This window comes from Bombina bombina, chromosome 9, assembly GCF_027579735.1.
Source record: "Bombina bombina isolate aBomBom1 chromosome 9, aBomBom1.pri, whole genome shotgun sequence".
In the NCBI taxonomy this organism is placed as follows: domain Eukaryota; kingdom Metazoa; phylum Chordata; class Amphibia; order Anura; family Bombinatoridae; genus Bombina; species Bombina bombina.
Window position 1 is genome coordinate 6,476,844 of NC_069507.1, and position 22,234 is coordinate 6,499,077.

General features: G+C 50.2%; 1 protein-coding gene across 1 annotated transcript in view; it reads left to right on the plus strand.

Annotated features, from left to right (window-relative positions):
- LOC128639733 (hexokinase-1) overlaps positions 1–22,234 on the plus strand; it is a 285,985-nt gene that overhangs the window by 189,698 nt on the left and 74,053 nt on the right. The window contains exon 10 of the mRNA XM_053691849.1: positions 9,094–9,398. Within this exon, the coding sequence (XP_053547824.1) occupies positions 9,094–9,398 (305 nt within the window). The remainder of the gene's footprint in view (positions 1–9,093; positions 9,399–22,234) is intronic.

Genomic DNA, 22,234 nt, shown 5'->3' on the forward strand with positions numbered 1-22,234 from the left:
ATAGGACGGGGGGAGAGACAGAGGGAGGTGATAGGACTGGGGAGAGACAGAGGGAGGTGATAGGACTGGGGGGAGACAGAGGGAGGTGATAGGACTGGGGAGAGACAGAGGGGGGTGATAGGACGGGGGAGAGACAGAGGGAGGTGATAGGACTGGGGAGAGACAGAGGAAGGTGATAGGACTGGGGAGAGACAGAGGGAGGTGATAGGATGGGAGAGAGACAGAGGGAGGTGATAGGACTGGGGAGAGACAGAGGGAGGTGATAGGATGGGGGAGAGACAGAGGGAGGTGATAGGACTGGGGAGAGACAGAGGGAGGTGATAGGATGGGGGAGAGACAGATGGAGGTGATAGGATGGGGGAGAGACAGAGGGAGGTGATAGGATGGGGGAGAGACAGAGGGAGGTGATAGGATGGGGGAGAGACAGAGGGAGGTGATAGGATGGGGGAGAGACAGAGGGAGGTGATAGGACTGGGGGGAGACAGAGGGAGGTGATAGGATGGGGGAGAGACAGAGGGAGGTGATAGGATGGGGGAGAGACAGAGGGAGGTGATAGGATGGGGGAGAGACAGAGGGAGGTGATAGGACGGGGGAGAGACAGAGGGAGGTGATAGGACTGGGGAGAGACAGAGGGAGGTGATAGGACGGGGGGAGACAGAGGGAGCTGATAGGATGGGGGGAGACAGAGGGAGGTGATAGGATGGGGGAGAGACAGAGGGAGGTGATAGGATGGGGGAGAGACAGAGGGAGGTGATAGGACTGGGGGGAGACAGAGGGAGCTGATAGGATGGGGGGGAGACAGAGGGAGGTGATAGGATGGGGGAGAGACAGAGGGAGGTGATAGGACTGGGGAGAGACAGAGGGAGGTGATAGGATGGGGGAGAGACAGAGGGAGGTGATAGGATGGGGGAGAAACAGAGGGAGGTGATAGGACTGGGGAGAGACAGAGGGAGGTGATAGGACGGGGGAGAGACAGAGGGAGGTGATAGGACGGGGGAGAGACAGAGGGAGGTGATAGGACGGGGGAGAGACAGAGGGAGGTGATAGCACAGGGGAGAGACAGAGGGAGGTGATAGGACGGGGGAGAGACAGAAGGAGGTGATAGGATGGGGGGGAGAGACAGAGGGAGGTGATAGGACGGGGGAGAGACAGAGGGAGGTGATAGGACGGGGGAGAGACAGAGGGAGGTGATAGGACGGGGGAGAGACAGAGGGAGGTGATAGGACTGGGGAGAGACAGAGGGAGGTGATAGGACTGGGGGGAGACAGAGGGAGGTGATAGGATGGGGGAGAGACAGAGGGAGGTGATAGGACTGGGGAGAGACAGAGGGAGGTGATAAGACTGGGGGGGAGACAGAGGGAGGTGATAGGACGGGGGAGAGACAGATGGAGGTGATAAGACTGGGGGGGAGACAGAGGGAGGTGATAGGACGGGTTGAGACAGAGGGAGGTGATAGGACGGGGAAGAGACAGAAGGAGGTGATAGGATGGGGAGAGACAGAGGGAGGTGATAGGACTGGGGGGAGAGACAGAGGGAGGTGATAGGACTGGGGAGAGACAGAGGGAGGTGATAGGACTGGGGAGAGACAGAGGGAGGTGATAGGACTGGGGAGAGACAGAGGGAGGTGATAGGACGGGGGAGAGACAGAGGGAGGTGATAGGACTGGGGGGAGACAGAGGGAGGTGATAGGACTGGGGAGAGACAGAGGGAGGTGATAGGACTGGGGAGAGACAGAGGGAGGTGATAGGACTGGGGAGAGACAGAGGGAGGTGATAGGACTGGGGAGAGACAGAGGGAGGTGATAGGACGGGGGAGAGACAGAGGGAGGTGATAGGACTGGGGGGAGAGACAGAGGGAGGTGATAGGATGGGGGAGAGACAGAGGGAGGTGATAGGACTGGGGAGAGACAGAGGGAGGTGATAGGACTGGGGGGAGAGACAGAGGGAGGTGATAGGACTGGGGAGAGACAGAGGGAGGTGATAGGACTGGGGAGAGACAGAGGGAGGTGATAGGACTGGGGAGAGACAGAGGGAGGTGATAGGACTGGGGGGGGGGCAGAGGAAGGTGATAGGACTGGGGAGAGACAGAGGGAGGTGATAGGATTAGGGAGAGACAGAGGGAGGTGATAGGACGGGGGAGAGACAGAGGGAGGTGATAGGACGGGGGATATAGTGGGAGGTGATAGGACTGGGGGAGAGACAGAGGGAGGTGATAGGACTTGGGGGAGAGACAGAGGGAGGTGATAGGACTGGGGGGAGAGACAGATGGAGGTGATAGGACGGGGGAGATAGAGGGAGGTGATAGGACGGGGAGAGACAGAGGGAGGTGATAGGACTGGGGGGAGAGACAGAGGGAGGTGATAGGACTGGGGGGAGAGACAGAGGGAGGTGATAGGACTGGGGAGAGACAGAGGGAGGTGATAGGACGGGGGAGACAGAGGGAGATGATAGGACTGGGGGGAGAGAGAGGGAGGTGATAGGACGGGGGGGGAGACAGAGGGAGGTGATAGGACTGGGGAGAGACAGAGGGAGGTGATAGGACGGGGGAGAGACAGAGGGAGGTGATAGGACTGGGGAGAGACAGAGGGAGGTGATAGGACTGGGGGGAGACAGAGGGAGGTGATAGGACTGGGGAGAGACAGAGGGGGGTGATAGGACGGGGGAGAGACAGAGGGAGGTGATAGGACTGGGGAGAGACAGAGGGAGGTGATAGGATGGGAGAGAGACAGAGGGAGGTGATAGGCCTGGGGAGAGACAGAGGGAGGTGATAGGATGGGGGAGAGACAGAGGGAGGTGATAGGACTGGGGAGAGACAGAGGGAGGTGATAGGATGGGGGAGAGACAGATGGAGGTGATAGGATGGGGGAGAGACAGAGGGAGGTGATAGGACTGGGGAGAGACAGAGGGAGGTGATAGGACGGGGGAGAGACAGAGGGAGGTGATAGGACAGGGGAGAGACAGAGGGAGGTGATAGGACGGGGGAGAGACAGAAGGAGGTGATAGGATGGGAGGGGAGAGACAGAGGGAGGTGATAGGACTGGGGGGAGACAGAGGGAGGTGATAGGACGGGGGAGAGACAGAGGGAGGTGATAGGACGGGGGAGAGACAGAGGGAGGTGATAGGACGGGGGAGAGACAGAGGGAGGTGATAGGACTGGGGAGAGACAGAGGGAGGTGATAGGATGGGGGAGAGACAGAGGGAGGTGATAGGACTGGGGAGAGACAGAGGGAGGTGATAAGACTGGGGGGGAGACAGAGGGAGGTGATAGGACGGGGCAGAGACAGATGGAGGTGATAAGACTGGGGGGGAGACAGAGGGAGGTGATAGGACGGGTTGAGACAGAGGGAGGTGATAGGACGGGGAAGAGACAGAGGGAGGTGATAGGATGGGGAGAGACAGAGGGAGGTGATAGGACTGGGGGGAGAGACAGAGGGAGGTGATAGGACTGGGGAGAGACAGAGGGAGGTGATAGGACTGGGGAGAGACAGAGGGAGGTGATAGGACGGGGGAGAGACAGAGGGAGGTGATAGGACTGGGGGGAGACAGAGGGAGGTGATAGGACTGGGGGGAGACAGAGGGAGCTGATAGGATGGGGGGAGACAGAGGGAGGTGATAGGACTGGGGAGACGGAGGGAGATGATAGGACTGGGGGGAGAGAGAGGGAGGTGATAGGACGGGGGAGAGACAGAGGGAGGTGATAGGACTGGGGAGAGACAGAGGGAGGTGATAGGACTGGGGGGAGAGAGAGGGAGGTGATAGGACGGGGGAGAGACAGAGGGAGGTGATAGGACTGGGGAGAGACAGAGGGAGGTGATAGGACTGGGGAGAGACAGAGGGAGGTGATAGGACGAGAGAGAGACAGAGGGAGGTGATAGGACGAGAGAGAGACAGAGGGAGGTGATAGGACTGGGGGGAGACAGAGGGAGGTGATAGGAATGGGGGGAGACAGAGGGAGGTGATAGGACGGGGGAGATAGAGGGAGGTGATAGGACGGGGGAGATAAAGGGAGGTGATAGGACTGGGGGGGGGGGCAGAGGAAGGTGATAGGACTGGGGAGAGACAGAGGGAGGTGATAGGATTAGGGAGAGACAGAGGGAGGTGATAGGACGGGGGAGAGACAGAGGGAGTTGATATGACGGGGAGAGACAGAGGGAGGTGATAGGATGCGGAGAGACAGAGGGAGGTGATAGGACTGGGGAGAGACAGAGGGAGGTGATAGGACTGGGGAGAGACAGAGGGAGGTGATAGGACTGGGGAGAGACAGAGGGAGGTGATAGGACGGGGAGAGACAGAGGGAGGTGATAGGACGGGGGAGAGACAGAGGGAGTTGATATGACGGGGAGAGACAGAGGGAGGTGATAGGATGCGGAGAGACAGAGGGAGGTGATAGGACGGGGAGAGACAGAGGGAGGTGATAGGACTGGGGAGAGACAGAGGGAGGTGATAGGACTGGGAGAGACAGAGGGAGGTGATAGGACTGGGGGAGACAGAGTGAGGTGATAGGACTGGGGGGAGACAGAGGGAGGTGATAGGACTGGGGAGAGACAGAGGGAGGTGATAGGACTGGGGGAGACAGAGGGAGGTGATAGGACTGGGGAGAGACAGAGGGAGGTGATAGGACTGGGGAGAGACAGAGGGAGGTGATAGGACGGGGGAGACAGAGGGAGGTGATAGGACTGGGGGGAGAGACAGAGGGAGGTGATAGGACGGGGGAGACAGAGGGAGGTGATAGGACTGGGGAGAGACAGAGAGAGGTGATAGGACTGGGGAGAGACAGAGAGAGGTGATAGGACTGGGGAGAAACAGAGGGAGGTGATAGGACGGGGGAGAGAGAGAGGGAGGTGATAGGACTGGGGAGAGACAAGGAGAGGTGATAGGACTGGGGAGAAACAGAGGGAGGTGATAGGACGGGGGAGAGAGAGAGGGAGGTGATAGGATGGGGAGAGACAGAGGGAGGTGATAGGACTGGGGGGAGAGACAGAGGGAGGTGATAGGACGGGGAGAGACAGAGGGAGGTGATAGGACGGGGAGAGACAGAGGGAGGTGATAGGATGGGGAGAGACAGAGGGAGGTGATAGGACTGGGGGGAGAGACAGAGGGAGGTGATAGGACGGGGAGAGACAGAGGGAGGTGATAGGACGGGGAGAGACAGAGGGAGGTGATAGGACGGGGAGAGACAGAGGGAGGTGATAGGATGGGGAGAGACAGAGGGAGGTGATTGGACTGGGGGGAGAGACAGAGGGAGGTGATAGGACGGGGAGAGACAGAGGGAGGTGATAGGATGGGGAGAGACAGAGGGAGGTGATAGGACGGGGAGAGACAGAGGGAGGTGATAGGACAGGGGAGATAGAGGGAGGAATAGGACGGGGAGAGACAGAGGGAGGTGATAGGGCTGGGGAGAGACAGAGGGAGGTTATAGGACGGGGGATATAGTGGGAGGTGATAGGACTGGGGGAGAGACAGAGGGAGGTTATAGGACTTGGGAGAGAGACAGAGGGAGGTGATAGGACTGGGGGGAGAGACAGATGGAGGTGATAGGACGGGGGAGATAGAGGGAGGTGATAGGACGGGGAGAGACAGAGGGAGGTGATAGGACTGGGGGGAAGAGACAGAGGGAGGTGATAGGACTGGGGGGAGAGACAGAGGGAGGTGATAGGACTGGGAGAGACAGAGGGAGGTGATAGGACTGGGGGGAGACAGAGGGAGGTGATAGGACTGGGGAGAGACAGAGGGGGGTGATAGGACTGGGGGGAGACAGAGGGAGGTGATAGGACTGGGGGGAGACAGAGGGAGGTGATAGGACTGGGGGGAGACAGAGGGAGGTGATAGGACTGGGGGGAGACAGAAGGAGCTGATAGGATGGGGGGAGACAGAGGGAGGTGATAGGACTGGGGGGAGAGACAGAGGGAGGTGATAGGACTGGGGGGAGAGACAGAGGGAGGTGATAGGACTGGGAGAGAGACAGAGGGAGGTGATAGGACGGGGAGAGACAGAGGGAGGTGATAGGACGGGGAGAGACAGAGGGAGGTGATAGGATGGGGAGAGACAGAGGGAGGTGATTGGACTGGGGGGAGAGACAGAGGGAGGTTATAGGACTTGGGAGAGAGACAGAGGGAGGTTATAGGACTGGGGGGAGAGACAGATGGAGGTGATAGGACGGGGGAGATAGAGGGAGGTGAAAGGACGGGGAGAGACAGAGGGAGGTGATAGGACTGGGGGGAGAGACAGAGGGAGGTGATAGGACTGGGGGGAGAGACAGAGGGAGGTGATAGGACTGGGGGAGAGACAGAGGGAGGTGATAGGACTGGGGGGAGACAGAGGGAGGTGATAGGACTGGGGAGAGACAGAGGGGGGTGATAGGACTGGGGGGAGACAGAGGGAGGTGATAGGACTGGGGGGAGACAGAGGGAGGTGATAGGACTGGGGGGAGACAGAGGGAGGTGATAGGACTGGGGGGAGACAGAAGGAGCTGATAGGATGGGGGGAGACAGAGGGAGGTGATAGGACTGGGGGGAGAGACAGAGGGAGGTGATAGGACTGGGGGGAGAGACAGAGGGAGGTGATAGGACTGGGAGAGAGACAGAGGGAGGTGATAGGACGGGGGAGAGACAGAGGGAGGTGATAGGACTGGGAGAGAGACAGAGGGAGGTGATAGGACGGGGAGAGACAGAGGGAGGTACATGGATACAGAGAGGGAACAAGAAATTGAAAGAAGTGGCAGGATGGGCAGGAGAGAGAGAAAGGGATAGAGAGAAGAGAGCGCAGGGGGCGACAAGATAGTGTCTGATCATAACGGTATTAGTTTTCATGCATTGGTCTTTTGCTCTGCAGATATTCCAGGACGGGGGAGAGACAGAGGGAGGTGATAGGACTGGGGGGAGAGACAGAGGGAGGTGATAGGACTGGGGAGAGACAGAGGGAGGTGATAGGACTGGGGAGAGACAGAGGGAGGTGATAGGACGGGGGAGAGACAGAGGGAGGTGATAGGACTGGGGGGAGACAGAGGGAGGTGATAGGACTGGGGGGAGACAGAGGGAGCTGATAGGATGGGGGAGACAGAGGGAGGTGATAGGACTGGGGAGAGACAGAGGGAGGTGATAGGACGGGGGAAAGACAGAGGGAGGTGATAGGACGGGGGAGATAGAGGGAGGTGATAGGACGGGGGGGGCAGAGGAAGGTGATAGGACTGGGGAGAGACAGAGGGAGGTGATAGGACAGGGGAGAGACAGAGGGAGGTGATAGGACGGGGGAGACAGAGGGAGATGATAGGACTGGGGGGAGAGAGAGGGAGGTGATAGGACTGGAGAGAGACAGAGGGAGGTAATAGGACTGGGGAGAGACAGAGGGAGGTGATAGGACGGGAGAGAGACAGAGGGAGGTAATAGGACTGGGGAGAGACAGAGGGAGGTGATAGGACTGGGGGGAGACAGAGGGAGGTGATAGGAATGGGGGGAGACAGAGGGAGGTGATAGGAATGGGGGGAGACAGAGGGAGGTGATAGGACGGGGGAAAGACAGAGGGAGGTGATAGGACGGGGGAGATAGAGGGAGGTGATAGGACTGGGGGGGGGCAAAGGAAGGTGATAGGACTGGGGAGAGACAGAGGGAGGTGATAGGATTAGGGAGAGACAGAGGGAGGTGATAGGACGGGGAGAGACAGAGGGAGGTGATAGGACGGGGGAGAGACAGAGGGAGTTGATATGACAGGGAGAGACAGAGGGAGGTGATAGGATGCGGAGAGACAGAGGGAGGTGATAGGACGGGGAGAGACAGAGGGAGGTGATAGGACTGGGGAGAGACAGAGGGAGGTGATAGGACTGGGGGAGACAGAGGGAGGTGATAGGACTGGGGGGAGACAGAGCTAGGTGATAGGACTGGGGAGAGACAGAGGGAGGTGATAGGACTGGGGGGGAGAGACAGAGGGAGGTGATAGGACTGGGGGGAGAGACAGAGGGAGGTGATAGGATGGGGGGGAGAGACAGAGGGAGGTGATAGGACGGGGGAGACAGAGGGAGGTGATAGGACTGGGGAGAGACAGAGAGAGGTGATAGGACTGGGGAGAAACAGAGGGAGGTGATAGGACGGGGGAGAGAGAGAGGGAGGTGATAGGACTGGGAGAGACAGAGGGAGGTGATAGGATGGGGAGAGACAGAGGGAGGTGATAGGACTGGGGGGAGAGACAGAGGGAGGTGATAGGACGGGGAGAGACAGAGGGAGGTGATAGGACGGGGAGAGACAGAGGGAGGTGATAGGATGGGGAGAGACAGAGGGAGGTGATTGGACTGGGGGGAGAGACAGAGGGAGGTGATAGGACGGGGAGAGACAGAGGGAGGTGATAGGACGGGGAGAGACAGAGGGAGGTGATAGGACGGGGGAGAGACAGAGGGAGGTGATAGGACGGGGGAGATAGAGGGAGGAATAGGACGGGGAGAGACAGAGGGAGGTGATAGGGCTGGGGAGAGACAGAGAGAGGTTATAGGACGGGGGATATAGTGGGAGGTGATAGGACTGGGGGAGAGACAGAGGGAGGTGATAGGACTGGGGGGAGAGACAGATGGAGGTGATAGGACGGGGGAGATAGAGGGAGGTGATAGGACGGGGAGAGACAGAGGGAGGTGATAGGACTGGGGGGAGAGACAGAGGGAGGTGATAGGACTGGGGAGAGACAGATGGAGGTGATAGGACGGGGGAGATAGAGGGAGGTGATAGGACGGGGAGAGACAGAGGGAGGTGATAGGACTGGGGGGAGAGACAGAGGGAGGTGATAGGACTGGGGGGAGAGACAGAGGGAGGTGATAGGACTGGGGGGAGAGACAGAGGGAGGTGATAGGACTGGGAGAGAGACAGAGGGAGGTGATAGGACGGGGGAGAGACAGAGGGAGGTGATAGGACTGGGAGAGAGACAGAGGGAGGTGATAGGACGGGGAGAGACAGAGGGAGGTACATGGATACAGAGAGGGAACAAGAAATTGAAAGAAGTGGCAGGATGGGCAGGAGAGAGAGAAAGGGATAGAGAGAAGAGAGCGCAGGAGGCGACAAGATAGTGTCTGATCATAACGGTATTAGTTTTCATGCATTGGTCTTTTGCTCTGCAGATATTCCAGGCGACTACATAAAACTGTGAGACGTTTGGTCCCTGACTCAGACGTCCGCTTCCTGTTGTCTGAGAGTGGAAGTGGAAAAGGAGCTGCTATGGTGACAGCGGTGGCTTACCGGCTTGCTGAGCAGAGGAGGCAAATGGATGAAACCCTTGAGACGTTTAATTTGAGTCACGAACAGTTGTTGGAGGTGAAGAAGAGGATGCGCATAGAGATGGAAAATGGGCTGAGGAAAAAGACACACGAAGTAGCAAAGGTCAAAATGTTGCCAACATTTGTACGAAGTACTCCGGATGGCTCAGGTAATTTGCTACCAGCGTGATGTGTACGGGAACTGGATGCCGCTAAAATAAAGCACAGTTACCCAGGGGGGATGGGCAGTGCCGTTTTAATATCTGTTGTCTGGATAATCTTTCCTGTGTATTGTGGTTTTTATTACTTTGTATCGGGTAAATTACGAGTTTTGCACTAAACAGGGTGCGTTATTTCACTCTCCATAGCGCTGTGCGTGCGATATGGTGGCATTAAGCTCCATACCGCACAAAATCCAAGGGCTGCTTTGATGTGCTCCTGCACGCTTTCCCCCCATAGACATCAATGGGGAGAGAGTGTTACAAAAAAAACTAACACCTAAAGTGCGGAATGAAAAATCTCTGTAACGCAGCCCCATTGATGTCTATGGGGTAAAAAAAAGTTACATTTAAACCTAACTCAATATCCAAATAAATAATTTTCCAGCCTCCAGTAAAAAAGTTAAAAGACCTTTATTTTCTCTTTGCAGGGTACTTTAAGTCTATGGACTTTAGATAGGGGAAGGCTCTGTTTTTGGGTGCGCTCCTAATCATAGGAGGCAGCTTATGGGTTCCTCAGGAGGTTAGATCTTTCGATCAATTCCGTTTTTCGAGGACTTTGGCTTAGGACCACGTCTCTTGCTTGGAACCGGCATGGACGGTTCTGCTTAACCTTAGGGTTTGGGTTCCTGCATGTCCCTTTTGAAGGGGGTGGGGTTTCTGTCTCTCATGGGGTGAGATTCATATCGGCCTGAGGCTTAAGTTTGAGGTCTCTCTTACGGGTCCCTACTGGTCTCTGGGACATCTGATGCTTCCTTGTAGACACCAGTTGTCGTTTCAACTGGGCTGGCGATATTGGCCAAAGGGTCTCGCCTCTATTAGTAGGGTGGTTTCCATTGCTTTAGTTCCCTTCTCACCTAGGGTGGGGGATGGGTTCTTGCGTGTTCTCCTTGATTTGGAGGTACCTCAGTATCTGTGACGACCCATGAGTCCTTGTTATTCTTGCCTTGTAGGTTTTTTTTTTCCCTTCTTTGCGTACTCAGAATCTTGGAATAGGGAGATGTGGAGTAGTGGTTGGCTCCACAGTACCTGAAGCAGGAGGTTGTGGGTTTGAACCCAGGTAAGGCTCCTGTTATATGCTGGATTCTGGTATTTGGATGCTAGGGGTCAGAGTACTCTCTTCCCTTTTGAAGTGTTCCTCTTTATGGAAGACAGCAGTGTAGGGGTTCTCGGACCCGAGCACGAAGTTCCTGTCCTGACTCACGGTAGCATGTCGGTTTTAGCAGCAGTCAGAGTTCTACTCGCGGGTTTTGCTTCCTCGTAGATCCATTCTTTCTCTTCCAGAGGTCTGGGACTCTGGTTTTCGGACTTAACTAGTCTTTGGGCTGGGACCATTACCCTGGAGGGAAGGTCGGGGATCGGTTTGCTCTATGCAGTATTGACTGTTTTCTTTTCTTGAGTCTGTCCTCCCCTTCGGTGGAAGGACTCTTGATGTCCATCTCTATTCTGGTGGCGTCTGGTGCTGGGATGGGACGCTCCTTGGAGCCCGGTATTTTCTGGTCGGGAGCTGTTGTTAAGTATTTTCGGCGCTACTCGGTGGGTTGAGTCCTACGATGGCTTAGGGTCAACTCTGCTGCCTGGAAGCTCGTCATTGCGAGTTCTTGTTTACAGGTGGCTCTGTGTTCTCTTGGAGAGCTCTTTGCTAGCTGCTCGGATAGTTATCCTGTCTCTGCTTGTCTATGCTTGTCTGGTTTTGACTTAACTATGATGCATGATGCAGAAATCGCGTTTTTCTGCAGCACCTTATGTAGTATGGTGTGTCAGGTATATGAGGGTGGCCATCGGGTCATCTTGGTGACGTTTTTTCCTGAGTATGGACTTTCTTTTCTGGTCCTTGTCCTTCAAAGGAGTTCGTCTCCCTGGGTGATGGTACTGTGGCAACCTTGTGTTGCTCTAAGTTTGATTTGAACCCATGTTGGATGGTCCTTTGGATCTCCTTATGGGGTTATCTATTGTTCCTCTCGGGGGTAGATAGAGGTTCTTGACCTTTAGTTCGGGGGTACTTTTCGTGGGAGTCGAGAGCCGCTGGGCTGGCTCCTTGGAGGCTTTGTGCTTAGCAGACTCTGGGTCTGAATGGTCTCTAGCACGGCTTTGCAGGTTATATAACTGATGAGCAGTTACCTGGGCTTCCGTTTTATTTCCTAATTTTTTATAGGGTGTTAGGTAATTTCAGGCTGTGGTGCCTTTCGAAAGGGCCGCATTTTGTACCCACCCTTGGTTTGCATTCAGTGTCCTCTAGCTTAGGTATTGTTTTCCCAAAAGTAATGAATGTAGCTGTGGACTCTTCCTGTTTAAGAAGAAAAACATAAATTATGCTTACCTGATAATTTTCTTTTCTTCTGACGGGAAGTCCACAGCTCCCGCCCGGCAGTACATTTTCGTTCTTCTGGCACCTTTTTCACCCTGATATTTCTCCTACTGTTGCTTGTTCCCACGGCAGAATGACTGGGGGATGAGAGAAGTGGGGGAGGTATTTAAGCCTTTGGCTGCGGTGTCTTTGCCTCCTCCTGGTGGCCAGGTTCTTAATTCCCAAAAGTAATGAATGCAGCTGGAAAATGATCAGGTAAGCGTAATTTATGTTTTTAAGAAGCCTTTGTTTGTCGTTCTGATTATTTACTATAGTAATCTTAGTAAAAGCGGTCAATTTAATATTTATTTTACTTATTAGAAAAGACTAAAATAAGTTAAGATGGGGGCAATTTTCTAGGGGTCTGTTTCTATGTAAAAATGCTTTTTGTTTACCGGGGTCCAAATTTTCTTTTAATTGGCAATTCTGTTCCTTTAAATGATGTTTTTTAACATAAAGATAAACTTGTTGTTTCTAAGCCTCATGTCTCTTAGGATGATACCACAGCTTTCCTCAATCGTCCCAAGCTTTAATGGCTACACATGCAGTGCCCTGCAGTTCCTCTCAGTCTCCTGGAGGAGTTGCTGCACAGGTATCTTCTGCGGTAACTGCTTTTCCTTGTAGAGATTCAGATAGTAAGGTTTCTGTTCTATCTCCTGCTACACAGGTTGTCATTCCTCATAAGTCTGATGAGGAGGATACGTCGGTAGCCTCTGAGGGTGAAATCTCAGATTCGGACGGTATAATTCCTTTATCTGATGCTGAAGAAGTAAACATCAGGTTTAAGCTTGAACACCTTCGTGTACTGTTAAAGGAGGTATTGGCTGCTTTGGACGTCTCCGATACGCCTGTCGTCGTCAACCCTAGAAATCTAGTAAACTTAATTACTGCTAGGATGTTCCTTCCTCTGTGGAGGTGTTTCCTGTTCCAGACCGTGCAATGGAGTTTCTTTCACAGGAATGGGAGAAGTGGGGGTACCTTTCTCCCCGTCTTTAAAAAGATGTTTCCTGTTGCTATCTCCATTAAAGTTTCATGGCGCACGGTGCGTAAAGTAGAAGGGGCCTTTTCTACTCTGGTTAAGAGGACTATGATCCATATTTAGAAGAGTACTGCTTTTTTAAGGGTCCTATGGACAAATAGCTGATGGTTTATTTGTACTAGATGTAGGTTCATTTAGGTTTTCAGACGCCTTGTCTGATTCAATTTTGTAGTCTCCTTATGAGGAGATTCAAGACAGGATTAAGGCTCTCAACTTAGCCAATTCCTTTTTTTGCTGATGTCCCCATGCAAATTTTTTGTCTGGGAATCAAGATATCTGACTTCTCTGTCTTAGCCCACAGGGTGTTGTGGCTAAAATCTTGGTCGGCTGATGTTACCTCTAATTCCAAGCCTTTGATGCTTCCTTACAAAGGTAAGACCTTGTTCGGCCTTGGTCTGGCAGAAATAATTTCTGATTTTTAGGATGGAAAAGGGTCTTTTCTACCACTAGACAAGTAGAACAGACATTCAGGATGTTTGAGTATTTCTTTTTTAAGACACGATGAGTCCACGATGAGTAGTAGTCAATAAAAGCTCTATGTATGTCTGTTTCCTGTGTGAGTATCTTGTCCTTGTCCCTGATGGCATCTATATTATTGGGTTTTCTGTGTAGTTTGGTGATTTTTGCTAATAGTTTCCCTGTACGGTTCCCGTAACGGTAAAATTTAGCTTGCAGTTGATTATGAGCAGTTATTGAGGTCTGTATAAGATGTGTGTCTCTAAGGGATTTAGTATCTCTGTATTTAGTTCTATTCTGTTCTGTCGGGTTTCGCAAGTATAAATTCCTGGCATTTAAAAGTTGGCGTAGAAGTAGGTCCCCTCTCATTTTACGAGTTTTTGTTAACTTTGCCACATAAGCTGTCACTACCCCTCTCAATACTGCCTTCGCAGATTCCCAAAACAGTGAGATGTCGTTCATATGTTGGATGTTTAGCTCATTGTACACTAACCATTCCCCTATTAAGTGCTTCCTAAGATTAAGGTCATGGTACAGGGATCTACGAGTCTTTCTATGGGGCATGTCAGTGTCCAGCTCCAGCAAAACTGGGGCATGGTCCGAAATAGTGATTGGGTCTATTCTTACCTCCCTGATCCTTGGGCATAGAGATCTAGAGACTAAAAAGTAGTATATGCGAGACAGAGTAGTTTTAGAGGGGTGTAAACATGTATGATCTCTCGCTTCTGGATTTCTTTCCCTCCAAACATCTAAGAGGGATAGGGTATTTCTAAAATGTTTTAGTATCAGCGTTTCTCTCTTGGAATTTGGCCATGACTGTGGTTGGGGTGTGACTAGATTAGGATTACGAAACCTATCTGCCGGTGTATGTGGCGCTATATTATAGTCACCCCCTGCTATTATGGGGAGATCTGAGAATTGTATGAGTTGACTTTGTAGGTGGCTCAAGAACTCTCTCTTTCCCGTGTGGGGACCTTATATTCCACATAGTATTAAGTGATGTGTGCCTAATTGTAGTTTAACAATCAGATATCTTCCCTCCGCGTCTGTCACTGTCTGTAAAATATTGTAATCCAGACCTTTCCGGAATAGCATTGCCACTCCCCTCGCTCGTTTCCCCTCGTATGGAGTGTATATTACCTCACCTACCCAGCTTTGTCTAAGTTTCTGGTGTTCTGCTTGTGAGAGATGTGTCTCTTCAAGTATGGCTATGTCTGTTTTCCTATTGTTGAGCTGTCTTAGGATCGCCTTTCTTTTAATTGGGGATGTATTCCCCCCACGTTCCATGTGACTATCCTCATTCTGCTATATTATAGGTGGACAGTTTGTGGTCTAGTCTCTATATATCAGTGTAAGAATGTATATTGTGACATGGGTGACTCTTTGGGTTTGTCAGAGTGTGCTTGATTTACTTACATATGGCGTCACCAAGATCCCTCCTTCTGTTCCCCTGGGGCAGCGCCTCGAGGCCAAGTATACTAAACCTACTCTCATAGAAGACAGTAAATAAACAGAACAGTAAACAATAACTTTTCCCTTCCCCCCAACAATTTAATCAAACACAAAGTTTCTTCAAATAAGAAGAACAGCCCCTCACTTGTAAAGGATATAGCTTCACATGAAGCTTCACATGACTCTGTAAGATCTTTGTAGGGCTCTGTTTCGTAGCCTTGATGTTGAGCTTCAGGTTTACGAAGTAGAAGGTGAGTTTTCCTGATCTGCTGCTGGCTGTAGTTCATTCTCCCTCCTCAGGTGTAGTTTGAGTTGCATTGGTGAATCAAAGAACAGGGGTCCATTTGTTGTATGAAGTCAAAGTCTTGCTGGGTACAGTAGGGCTGCTGTTCTCCCCTGCTCGATGAGTTGCTTGCAGTAAGGTGAGAATTATTTTCTTCTAGCTGCCACTGCCGCAGAGTAGTCTTGAAATAGGTATATTTTTTGTCTTCATACTCCAGGGAGGAGATCTTCCAATACGCTTGCAGTATGAGTATTTTTGTCTTGAAATTGAGATATTTTACCATGACCTGCCGTGGTTGTTGATTATTTCCTCCTTGCCTTTTCAGGTCCCCAACTCTGTGGGCTCTTTCTACTGTACATGGTATACATGATCGAGGAATATGTAACAGAGTTGGCAGGGTAATTTCTGCAAATTCCACCAGCTATACCCCGGGAAGGGACTCTGGTATCCCCACTATTCTTAGGTTGTTTCTTCTCGACCTGTTCTCCAAGTCATCAATCTTTGCCCACAGCCGTTCAGTCTGCTGTTGTAGCGATTGAATATTAGCTTCAGCTTCCCTGTGCCGAGTTTCTCCATCTGCAACCTTTTGTTCCACCTGTGTCAGCCTGCCATTGAATGACTTAACTTCTGCTGTAAGTGAGTCCATCCCTGTTTGAAGTTGATCTATCTTTAGTAAAAACAAGGCAGATATCTGGGAAACAATCGGGTGTGTGTCTCCAAAATTGGTGTTTGGCGTATCTTCAGGGCTTAGTGGAGTCTGTGGTGTCTCCATTTGGTTCTTTTTTTTTCTGCATTCTTCAGTCTATTCGCCATGGTGGCTGTTTTCTTCTGTTATGTGTGATCAGTCCACGGGTCATCATTACTTCTGGGATATAACTCCTCCCCAACAGGAAATGCAAGAGGATTCACCCAGCAGAGCTGCATATAGCTCCTCCCCTCTACGTCAGTCCCAGTCATTCTCTTGCACCCAACGACTAGATAGGATGTGTGAGAGGACTATGGTGATTATACTTAGTTTTTATGACTTCAATCAAAAGTTTGTTATTTTAAAATAGCACCGGAGCGTGTTATTACTTCTCTGGCAGAGTTTGAGGAAGAATCTGTCAGAGTTTTTTACTATGATTTTAACCGGAGTAGTTAAGATCATATTGCTGTTCTCGGCCATCTGAGGGAGGTAAAGGCTTCAGATCAGGGGACAGCGGGCAGAGGAATCTGCATTGAGGTATGTAGCAGTTTTTATTTTCTGAATGGAATTGATGAGAAAATCCTGCCATACCGTTAAAATGACATGTATGTATACACTTCAGTATTCTGGGGATGGTATTTCACCGGAACTACTCTGTTAAAGGTCACTAATCCTTTTTAATAACTATTTATCATGTTAAACGTTTTTGCTGGAATGTAGAATCGTTTACATTGCTGAGGTACTGTGTGAATAAATATTTGGGCATTATTTTCCACTTGGCAGTTTTTTTTTTTTTTTTTTTTTTTTTTGCTTTATTTGTGACAGTTTCGTTTCTCTTCACTGCTGTGTGGGAGAGGGAGGGGCCGTTTTGGCGCTCTTTGCTACGCATCAAAAAATACCAGTCAGTTACTTTTATTTTCCCTGCATGATCCGGTTCATCTCTGATAGATCTCAGGGGTCTTCAAACTTCTTTGAAGGGAGGTAAATTCTCTCAGCAGAGCTGTGAGAATTCTTATAGTGACTGTGAATAAAAACGTTGCTTTGTATTTTTTATGTCAAATTTAATTATTGTTATTTTACTAATGGGAACAAACCTTTGCTAAAAGTTTTGTTGTTTTAAAGTTTGATGCTATAACTGTTTTTCAGTTCACTATTTCAACTGTCATTTAATCGTTAGTACCTCTTTGAGGCACAGTACGTTTTTTGCTAAAAAAGATTATAACCAAGTTGTAAGTTTTTTGCTAGTGTGTTAAACATGTCTGACTCAGAGGAAGATATCTGTGTCATTTGTTCCAATGCCAAGGTGGAGCCCAATAGAAATTTATGTACTAACTGTATTGATGCTACTTTAAATAAAAGTCAATCTGTACAATGTGAACAAATTTCACCAAACAGCGAGGGGAGAGTTATGCCGACTAACTCGCCTCACGCGGCAGTACCTGCATCTCCCGCCCGGGAGGTGCGTGATATTTTGGCGCCTAGTACATCTGGGCGGCCATTACAGATAACATTACAAGATATGGCTACTGTTATGACTGAAGTTTTGTCTAAATTACCAGAACTAAGAGGCAAGCGTGATCACTCTGGGGTGAGAACAGAGTGCGCTGACAATGCTAGGGCCATGTCTGATACTGCGTCACAGCTCGCAGAGCATGAGGACGGAGAGCTTCATTCTGTGGGTGACGGTTCTGATCCAAACAGATTGGACTCAGATATTTCAAATTTTAAATTTAAATTGGAGAACCTCCGTGTATTACTAGGGGAGGTCTTAGCAGCTCTCAACGATTGTAACACCGTTGCAATACCAGAGAAACTGTGTAGGTTGGATAAATACTTTGCGGTACCGGCGAGTACTGACGTTTTTCCTATACCTAAGAGACTAACTGAAATTGTTACTAAGGAGTGGGATAGACCCGGTGTGCCGTTCTCACCCCCTCCAATATTTAGAAAGATGTTTCCAATAGACGCCACCACTCGGGACTTATGGCAAACGGTCCCCAAGGTGGAGGGAGCAGTTTCTACTTTAGCTAAGCGTACCACTATCCCGGTGGAGGATAGCTGTGCTTTCTCAGATCCAATGGATAAAAAATTAGAGGGTTACCTTAAGAAAATGTTTGTTCAACAAGGTTTTATATTACAACCCCTTGCATGTATCGCGCCGATTACGGCTGCGGCAGCATTTTGGATTGAGTCGCTTGAAGAGAACCTTAGTTCATCTACGCTAGACGACATTACGGACAGGCTTAGAGTCCTTAAACTGGCTAATTCCTTCATTTCGGAGGCCGTAGTACATTTAACCAAACTTACGGCTAAGAACTCAGGATTCGCCATACAGGCACGTAGGGCGCTGTGGCTAAAATCCTGGTCAGCTGATGTTACTTCTAAGTCCAAATTACTTAATATACCTTTCAAGGGGCAGTCTTTATTTGGGCCCGGTTTGAAAGAGATTATCGCTGACATTACAGGAGGTAAGGGCCACGCCCTACCTCAAGACAAAGCCAAAGCTAAGGCTAGACAGTCTAATTTTCGTCCCTTTCGGAACTTTAAAACAGGAGCAGCATCAACCTCCACTGCACCAAAACAGGAAGGAGCTGTTGCTCGTTACAGGCAAGGCTGGAAGCCTAACCAGTCCTGGAACAAGAGCAAGCAGGCCAGGAAACCTGCTGCTGCCCCAAAGACAGCATGAACCGAGAGCCCCCGATCCGGGACCGGATCTAGTGGGGGGCAGACTCTCTCTCTTCGCCCAGGCCTGGGCAAGAGATGTTCAGGATCCCTGGGCTCTAGAGATCATATCGCAGGGATACCTTCTAGACTTCAAATTATCTCCCCCAAGAGGGAGATTTCATCTGTCAAGGTTGTCAACAAACCAGATAAAGAAAGAAGCGTTTCTACGCTGCGTACAAGATCTGTTATTAATGGGAGTGATCCATCCGGTTCCGCGGTCGGAACAAGGACAAGGGTTCTACTCAAACCTGTTTGTGGTTCCCAAAAAAGAGGGAACTTTCAGGCCAATCTTAGATTTAAAGACTCTAAACAAATTCCTAAGAGTTCCATCGTTCAAAATGGAAACTATTCGGACAATCTTACCCATGATCCAAGAGGGTCAGTACATGACCACAGTGGATTTAAAGGATGCTTACCTTCACATACCGATCCACAAAGATCATCACCGGTATCTAAGGTTTGCCTTCTTAGACAGGCACTACCAGTTTGTAGCTCTTCCATTCGGATTAGCTACGGCTCCAAGAATCTTCACAAAGGTTCTGGGTGCCCTTCTAGCGGTACTAAGACCGCGAGGGATTTCGGTAGCTCCGTACCTAGACGACATTCTAATTCAAGCTTCAAGCTTTCAAACTGCCAAGTCTCATACAGAGTTAGTTCTGGCATTTCTAAGGTCGCATGGATGGAAAGTGAACGAAAAGAAGAGTTCTCTCTTTCCTCTCACAAGAGTTCCATTCTTGGGGACTCTTATAGATTCTGTAGAAATGAAGATTTACCTGACAGAAGACAGGTTAACAAAGCTTCAAAATGCATGCCGCGTCCTTCATTCCATTCAACACCCGTCAGTAGCTCAATGCATGGAGGTGATCGGCTTAATGGTAGCGGCAATGGACATAGTACCTTTTGCACGCCTACACCTCAGACCGCTGCAATTATGCATGCTAAGTCAGTGGAATGGGGATTACTCAGATTTGTCCCCTACTCTGAATCTGAATCAAGAGACCAGAAATTCTCTTCTATGGTGGCTTTATCGGCCACACCTGTCCAGGGGGATGCCATTCAGCAGGCCAGACTGGACAATTGTAACAACAGACGCCAGCCTACTAGGTTGGGGCGCTGTCTGGAATTCTCTGAAGGCTCAGGGACTATGGAATCAGGAGGAGAGTCTCCTTCCAATAAACATTCTGGAATTGAGAGCAGTTCTCAATGCCCTTCTGGCTTGGCCCCAGTTAACAACTCGGGGGTTCATCAGGTTTCAGTCGGACAACATCACGACTGTAGCTTACATCAACCATCAGGGAGGGACAAGAAGCTCCCTAGCAATGATGGAAGTATCAAAGATAATTCGCTGGGCAGAGTCTCACTCTTGCCACCTGTCAGCAATCCACATCCCGGGAGTGGAGAACTGGGAGGCGGATTTCTTGAGTCGCCAGACTTTTCATCCGGGGGAGTGGGAACTTCATCCGGAGGTCTTTGCCCAAATACTTCGACGTTGGGGCAAACCAGAGATAGATCTCATGGCGTCTCGCCAGAACGCCAAACTTCCTCGCTACGGGTCCAGATCCAGGGATCCGGGAGCAGTTCTGATAGATGCTTTGACAGCACCTTGGAACTTCAGGATGGCTTATGTGTTTCCACCCCTCCCGCTGCTTCCTCGATTGATTGCCAAAATCAAACAGGAGAGAGCATCAGTAATTCTAATAGCACCTGCATGGCCACGCAGGACTTGGTATGCAGATCTAGTGGACATGTCATCCTGTCCGCCTTGGTCTCTACCTCTAAGACAGGACCTTCTGATACAGGGTCCATTCAAACATCAAAATCTAACTTCTCTGAAGCTGACTGCTTGGAAATTGAACGCTTGATTTTATCAAAACGTGGTTTTTCTGAGTCGGTTATTGATACCCTAATTCAGGCTAGGAAGCCTGTTACCAGAAGGATTTACCATAAAATATGGCGGAAATACCTATACTGGTGCGAATCCAAAGGTTACTCCTGGAGTAAGGTTAGGATCGCTAGGATACTGTCTTTTCTACAAGAAGGTTTAGAAAAGGGTTTATCAGCTAGTTCATTAAAGGGACAGATTTCAGCTCTGTCCATCTTGTTACACAGACGTCTGTCAGAAAATCCAGACGTCCAGTCCTTTTGTCAGGCTTTAGCTAGGATCAAGCCTGTGTTTAAAGCTGTTGCTCCACCATGGAGTTTAAACTTAGTTCTTAACGTTTTACAGGGTGTTCCGTTTGAACCCCTTCATTCCATTGATATAAAAATGTTATCTTGGAAAGTTCTGTTTTTAATGGCTATTTCCTCGGCTCGAAGAGTCTCTGAGTTATCAGCCTTACATTGTGATTCCCCTTATCTGATTTTTCACTCAGACAAGGTAGTTCTGCGTACTAAACCTGGGTTCTTACCTAAGGTAGTCACTAACAGGAACATCAATCAAGAGATTGTTGTCCCATCCTTGTGTCCAAATCCTTCTTCAAAGAAGGAACGTCTTTTACACAATCTGGATGTAGTTCGTGCCCTCAAGTTCTACTTGCAGGCAACTAAAGATTTTCGTCAAACTTCTTCCTTGTTTGTCGTTTACTCTGGACAGAGGAGAGGTCAAAAAGCTTCTGCTACCTCTCTCTCTTTTTGGCTTCGTAGCATAATACGTTTAGCCTATGAGACTGCTGGACAGCAGCCTCCTGAAAGAATTACAGCTCACTCCACTAGAGCTGTGGCTTCCACTTGGGCCTTTAAGAATGAGGCCTCTGTTGAACAGATTTGCAAGGCTGCAACTTGGTCTTCACTTCATACTTTTTCCAAATTTTACAAATTTGACACTTTTGCTTCTTCGGAGGCTATTTTTGGGAGAAAGGTTCTTCAGGCAGTGGTTCCTTCTGTATAATGAGCCTGCCTTTCCCTCCCGTCATCCGTGTACTTTTGCTTTGGTATTGGTATCCCAGAAGTAATGATGACCCGTGGACTGATCACACATAACAGAAGAAAACATAATTTATGCTTACCTGATAAATTCCTTTCTTCTGTTGTGTGATCAGTCCACGGCCCGCCCTGTTTTTAAGGCAGGTAAATATCTTTTAAATTATACTCCAGTCACCACTTCACCCTTGGTTACTCCTTTCTCGTTGATTCTTGGTCGAATGACTGGGACTGACGTAGAGGGGGAGGAGCTATATGCAGCTCTGCTGGGTGAATCCTCTTGCATTTCCTGTTGGGGAGGAGTTATATCCCAGAAGTAATGATGACCCGTGGACTGATCACACAACAGAAGAAAGGAATTTATCAGGTAAGCATAAATTATGTTTTTTTCACGTATGAGTTGTAATATTTTTGCATGCAGATGTAGGAGCCACCCAGCCGTGATCCCCAGTTAGGAATATTTTGTAAACAGTTCCAGGTGCCCCTCAGTTGTAATCTTCTATTGCGTATATCTAGCTATAGGTTGCTAGGGTTGTGAAATGATCTCAAGGCTACAGAGTTATAGTTAATCCAGACTCACTAGGAAAATTGGTATGTGGTGGGTGAGCGGGGGGTATGGACTCGTGCCATCTAGCCCTGCATCTCTCTAGGGAGCGCTTTTAGTACTGTGCAGAATCTTATGCCCTAGAACCAAGAGAATGGCAGCAGAATCAGGCCACACAGTACCTTGAAACAGTGTGCTCTCTCTGAAATTGTTAGTGTCCCCAGGAACACTGAGCGTGTCCCTCAGAAAGTCTTTTCTTGTCAGTTTATTTAAACAGGGCCAACTTGTGTCACTTGGATAAGTCCCTTATTTCTTAAGCTCTTGTACCCTGTATTTGCT